The sequence below is a fragment of the Cyprinodon variegatus genome, unplaced genomic scaffold (assembly GCF_000732505.1).
Source record: "Cyprinodon variegatus isolate N-32 unplaced genomic scaffold, C_variegatus-1.0 Scaffold812, whole genome shotgun sequence".
Taxonomy (NCBI): Eukaryota; Metazoa; Chordata; class Actinopteri; order Cyprinodontiformes; family Cyprinodontidae; genus Cyprinodon; species Cyprinodon variegatus.
The window spans coordinates 314,476-321,048 of NW_015151265.1; the positions used below are offsets into that span (position 1 = coordinate 314,476).

Sequence of the window (6,573 nt, forward strand, 5' to 3'; positions counted from 1 at the left end):
AATCTAGATAAGTAATTTTTTCTTATTTAAATTACCGGTATTAAAATAAGTGCATTTGTTCTGGGATAGAGGAGGTAAAAGAGACATTTTGGCAAAGGAACAAGATAATTTACATTTAAAATAAGAAAAAAACAAAACAAATGTATTGTCTTATTTTGATTGATTATTATCTAATTATCTTATTTTACGTTTAAAAATCCTCAATCTGTTGGATTTAAGACATTTTTACTTATTTATGTATTGTTTTTGCAGTGTGTTCTGGTCAATTTAATTTGCTGTGATGATCCATAATGTTGGTTTGCAGAGGGGGAATAAAATCCTTTGTTTCTTATATCTGAGGTTCAGATGAGCTTCAGGCAGAATCCTCTTTTATTGGGAGGAAGGAATGAAATTAGTCCTGCTGTGTCTTTCTAACCTCAGGCGAAGGAGAAGCGCGGCTGGACTCTGAACAGCGCCGGCTACCTGTTAGGTCCCCGTAAGTAAAAGCACAAACACATCTGCAGTTCTTTGTTCTGCCTGAAAATCATCCTCATGTAATCTAGCTCCCATCATTGTGTTTCTTTGTCCGTCTCCGTCGTCTCCTCTGGGTAGCAGCTAATGTAGCCTAATGTGAGGAAGACTTCATTATCAGGGGACACATAACGGGAACCGTGGGGGTCCAGATGTGTGTGTGTGTGTGTGTTCTAAGGGAGGTCCGGTTAGTTGAGAACAGAGCGGCTGGACCCTCAGCGGCGTGTGAGTGTGTGTCAGAGCGAGTGTGTGGAGCCCAGGTAAAGGTTGCTCCTGCCTCATCCTGTGTTTCAGGTCGTATTGATCACCTAATTCAGATAAAGGATTCCCCCAGTGCCAGAGGCAGAGACGAGCTGGTCAATCAATGTAAGATAGAAACATACGGCCGCTGCAGGGCCTTGGGGTCAGACCAGGAATTGCTCTTTCTCACCATATTTTCTTTTAAGCTGCTTCTGTTTCTCCATCAGATGACACATCCTCCTCCTCCTCTTCCTCACACTCTTCACTCTGCTTCTTCATCCTGATCTCTGTGTGCTTCCAATCTGGTGCAGGAAATGAATTCTCCACTGATCAATAATCTTAGATCATTGCTTCTAAAAGGCAAATCAGATGTTAGCAGAGTTCTATCAACGATTATATAAATAATAGGTACGTCATGTGTGGAAGGACAGCAGCTCAGATTTCACACTGCAAAAACGATCTAGAAACAGGTAAACATGTCTTAATTTAAGTGTATTTATCCTCAATTTGAGCAGGCAAATAATATGATTTGCCAATGGAAAAAAGTATATATCCTCCTAAAATAAAATAATTCAATCACTGCAAAAAAATGAAATCTAAATAAGTAATTTTTTCTTAAAATAAGTGCATGTTTTTCTTGAATTAAGGATTTAAGTGAGACATTTTGCCAAAGGAACAAGACAATTTACACTTAAAATAAGAAAAAACAATTGCATTGTCTTATTTCAAGTGCGTTTTATCTAGATACCTTATTTTAAGAGTAAAAATACTTATTCCATTGGTAAATCATCTTATTTACCTGCTCATATTAAGGGTAAATACCCTTAATTTAAGACATTTTTACTCAATTTAAGATAATTTTTTCAGTGATAATATGCACTTGAAATAAGACAATACAATTGTTTTGTGTTATTTTAAAATTAAATTGTCTTGTTCCATTGGGAAAGTGTCTCACTTACCTCCTCAATTCAAGAAATAATGCAATTATTTAAAGAAAAAAATTACTTATTTAGATTTCTTTTTTTGCACTACACTAGTAACCACACTGCCAAAAAATGTAAAAATCTAAATTTGTATTTTCTCTTAAAATAAGTGCATTTTTACTTGAATTTAGGAGGTAAGTGAGACACTTTCCCAATGGAACAGGACAATTTACATTTAAAATAAAAAAAAAACAATTGTATTGTCTTAATTAAAGTGCATATTATCTAATTATCTTATTTAAATAGTAAAATTATTTTTAATCATTTACCTGCTCAGATTAAGGGTAAACACACCTAATTTAAGATTTTTTTTACTTATATCTAGACGGTCTTTGTAGCGCATTATTCTACATACTAATCCCACGTTGTGTTTGAAGAAGAGGAATAAAATAGTAAGTAGATCGACCATGTTGGAAGCAACAGTGAAATGTGAATCTGAATAAAAGCACACAGAACATTCCCACTGATACGGAAAAACCCAAAAGTTTTTATCCATCAGGCTGTTTGAGTACCAAACTGAGGAAGACCTCTTCCTCCTGACCTTCACCTGGCCTGAAAAGTGTTCAGCTGAGAGCGAACACTGGAAAACAATCTAGAAATAAATAAAATTGTCTTAAAGGTATTGTGGAGGATCTTTTTTGAAAATCCGCCCTCTCCATGAGCGAGCCCATTTCTCCTCATGCACGCTCTGTTTAAAAGTAGCTGTTCTCAGGGACTATATAGTGAACTTTATAGTGAACTCAGTCAACTGACCGTTCAGACAGACTATCACTGCTTTTTGCTCCGTTGGTCACGTAACTCCTCCTCCACAACATGCTGCCTGCTCCATCTTTGTTATTTGTAGCCGCTGTCAGGTAGCGACAGCCTAAGGCGACAGCGGGAAGCTGTGACAGCAAATCCCAGAATGCTTTGCGAGGAGAGCTCTCCTCGCAAAGCATTCTGGGACATATCTGCCTCTTTTGAAGCCTTTCTTTTCTTCTCATCCACTACGTAGACACTTTTCCTCTTCCGACCATCGGCCATTTTCAAAGAACCGCATCTGTCTGAAACGGTAGCTCACCACAAATATACACCTGAAAGAAAAAGATAGCTAACGGGACGAGCTCGTAGGACAGTCTTACGTAAACACATCACCAGAATGATTGACAGTTAGGAGGACCACTGATTGAGATGATCCCCCCGGAAATAAAAGATCATCCTCTATAGCTTTAAATTAAGTGTATTTATCCTTAATCTAAGCAGGTAAATAAGATGATCTGCCAATGGAATGAGTTTTTGTAATAAGATTAGATAAATTTAGATAAATTGTGCAGGTAAATTGTCTTGTTCCGTTGGCAAAGTGTCTCATTTACCTCCTCAATTCAAGAACAAATAATGTATTTATAAAAATACATTGTAGTGAAAACCCGCACGACTGGAAATACTTGGCCATAAAATCTCTGACAGCATATCTTCTGCATTTATTTATGGCTTACAATTTTTGGGTTTATGTGGGATTAACATTAATCTGACCATCAAACCATAACTTTTTATACTTTGGCATATTTTCAAAAGCCTCAAAAAACAACAAATTGAGTCAAAAAGTATTTTATAATTCCTTCATGATACATAAAATAAATGATCCTCCAAACCAAGGACTAATCTGAGCTTGTGGAAAGAGTGCAGGATGTAAGATCCAGTCCACTGTTCTTCCCTTATCTTGAATAAAACCGGGTATTTCTGAGATCAGACGCTAATGTTGGATCTAACTGGTTTCAGGTATCCAGTAAAACTGATCCCAAAGTTGCTCTGTTAGTTGGAGTCAGGATGCTGCAGAGGCTGCGACTTTCGATCACTCCTACATCCTTTCTGGCTGTGGACCTTCACTTTCTGCTTTGATCGATCGCTGGATGCTCCAACAGGGGCGAGTAAAACCTTTACTGGACCATCAGCGTTTTACAGCCACCTAAATGAGGAAAGCTTTAGGTCCGAATGGCAGATCCTTGTCACGTTTAACCGCCCTCAGTCTAAAGTCTCTTTCCCACTGAAAATAGCGGGTTAATGCGTGTTTTTCAAACATGGCTCAACCTGCTAACAATCAGCATCTGGCTCCCTTCCCATTGGCATAAGAAGCTGGTCTAATGCCTCTCTGGCAGCTAGGTGGCCTCTTTGCCCCCATTGCTGCGTGTCTGCTGACACCACACTGGGTTAGCGTTGATGATGCCACCAATGCGACACAAATCAGGAAAGTAAAGAATGGAGAGCAACATGTAAGAAAGCCAGGGCATAGTCAGCGTGCTTTATTGTTTCTCTCTATTATCTGTCTGAATCCCTCTTACCAGAGCTGCTCCATGTGTATCCAATGGAAACAGAGTTGCTGGTGGAGATTCTCAGTCATCCAGGTCAGAGTTATTCCAAAAAAGTAAAAAAAAACAATCCACTGGACTTTGTTTTCCTAGTTGGAAGACGTTTCTCTTCCCATCCAGGAAGCTTTCTCAATTCAAAATATCTGGATTAGCGTTGAGTTCCAGGCTTTTATAGAGTAGCCCAACAAAGTGTTGTAATGGCTTAGAAAACATGCAGATTGAAACTGGAAAGCCTCAACGACCTCAACGACCTCAACGACTTCCATAATGACGGGGTGGAGCTGGTTTTCCAGTTTCACTGTGCACGGGTAAATAAACTGAATGTGATTGGTCGATTATCAAGGGGGCGGGATTGTTGTGGTGGAATTTACACAAGCAAGTTTGATTGTGGCCAGTTTGTCGGAAGCATCATGCTAACCAGTTAACAACTTAGTGCTAGTAGGTTCCCAGTGGGAAATTCCATTGGGACCAAGTAGCACTAAATTGGTGACTCAGAAACGACACTGTCAAGGAACGCTATGGACAGAGGAAACATGCAAGAGGAGGAGAGTTTAGTGTCGGAGGTCGTGGATGAGTCTCCTCCGTCATCCATCTTTTTATTTAGAGGAGGAAAGCGGGGACGAAGATGTTGTGGAAGAGGACGCCAGGGCGGCAGAAGCTTGGTTTGGTGTAGAAGGCTTCCAGCCGTACATGTTTGAGCCCTTGCCTCGCAACGCTGCCAGTTCTGTTAGCTCTACGCCTGCTGAAGACACAGACGTCCATCCCCGTGAACACTGGGACGGAACTCAATGGGAAAGGAAATTATTCTTATTTCCTATTTTAACCGCTGCGTATATTAGCTGCAACATATGAATCAAGATGGTATGACCGAAAAAATTTGATTGACAGATGACCGTTGATATACGATTGGCCGAATTTAGGTGTTAAGGCTGACGTATAACTAACTTTCCTGCAGAAGATAATAATAATAAAATAAAAAAAACACAGATTTTAAAACAGAATTTATTAAAATAGTAATTTTCTAACTTTTGGGACAATATGCTCTGTTAAAGAGTACGTTATATCCATGTTTAAGCCAGAATGATTTGAAATTTAAATATGACTTCCCTACGAATTTAAAAGACAAATATGTTCTTTTTAAAAAGAAAAGTCAGAATGTAAATAGTTCGGATGGACAGAATGTGAAAAGGGAGACAGAAAAGGAGTAAAAGGAGCCGATAAAGATGAGAGGAGACGGTTTAGACTTAAGGTAATTTCCATTAGAGGTCAATTAGTTCTTCAGCTAATTGGAACGCGGCCATGAAGAGCACCGGCATTACAGCCACTTAATGTTTCCTCTTCAATGTCGAGTAGTGACCACTCAGTACAGGACAGAGAGCTGGAAACCTAACGACCAACTTAATACTCATGAATCTACTTTAAGTTTAAACATCAGAGGGACGTCCTGCTGATGAAATGAGGATAAAATCCTCAACTTTCCACTTTAACTTAAAGCTCTGTTTCTCAGTCACCGTTCATGATCACTGCTACAGCCCAGAAGATCGCTTTGCTTTCCTCTTTTTCATGACTTCCTGTTTGTGTTCCCAGTCATCTTATTTCACGTCCCTTCAGTTTTCAGCTTCATTGCAATTCCAAGAGCCAAGCCCTGCAGGCGGTCCGTACAAGTTCTGAACCTGAAGCAAGCTTTAACAAAGCAAATGCACTGCTGAGTTATCCAACTGTGAATGATGTCCTTGAACTCTTCTTTAGAAAGCATGTATGTGTGTACGTGTGTCTGCATGATGCCTCTAAAACAGTTGGGTGTTTAGAAATGACTGTTTATGGTTAAACTGCTTTATAAAACACTGTAGCTGTAGAGAATCTTTGGAGCAGTTCTAGAGAAAATATTTAGCATATTCTACCATCCCACCGTAGGCAATAACTCTGCATTCAGATGGTTGAAATGCCCGGTTTATGGTTTGACTGCTTGTCTGATTCCCTTTGACTGTGGTCACTCCTCACTGTCCAGACGGCATAGATGGACACAGGACACTAGGAGACAAGGCGGGTCTGGCTGGGAAGAGAGACATGGCCCAGGAGGACGACGTCCGGACAGGTTAGTGTGTCTCCAACACAAATCAATTATTTACCACTGGTGTAGAAGTGCTGAGAAGCTTTTGAACTTTTAGAGGTTTTAGAGTCTCTATGCTCCGGTTAACGATTAATCATTTACTAGATTATTTGATGATTATTTCAATAATCAATTCATCACAATTAATCTGATAAATTGTTTCAGCTCTAGTCTGAAGAAAGAATGGGAAAAATAATCACTAAAGGATTTAAAGGAAAAGTCCGGTCAGCCAGGAATAATCAATGCATCATTATTTATAGCGAAAACTATTATGTTTCCGGTGATTTGTCATTAAAAAAATAAATATAATCCTTTTCATGGCGATCACTGAGTCTGGGAGCGGCCATTTTTGCTCAAATACAGTAACCCCTCCCTCCTGCCATCT

The 6,573-nt window shown here is 39.3% G+C and overlaps 1 protein-coding gene across 2 annotated transcripts in view; it reads left to right on the forward strand.

The window, feature by feature from the left end:
- The window catches only part of gal (galanin/GMAP prepropeptide), a 15,906-nt gene that overhangs the window by 6,000 nt on the left and 3,333 nt on the right, over positions 1-6,573 (forward strand). Inside the window, exons 3-5 of one of the 2 annotated variants that reach the window (XM_015396672.1) lie at positions 421-475; positions 805-876; positions 6,087-6,173. In XM_015396672.1, the coding sequence (XP_015252158.1) occupies positions 421-475; positions 805-876; positions 6,087-6,173 (214 nt within the window). The remainder of the gene's footprint in view (positions 1-420; positions 476-804; positions 877-6,086; positions 6,174-6,573) is intronic. The other variant, XM_015396673.1, reaches the window with a different exon arrangement.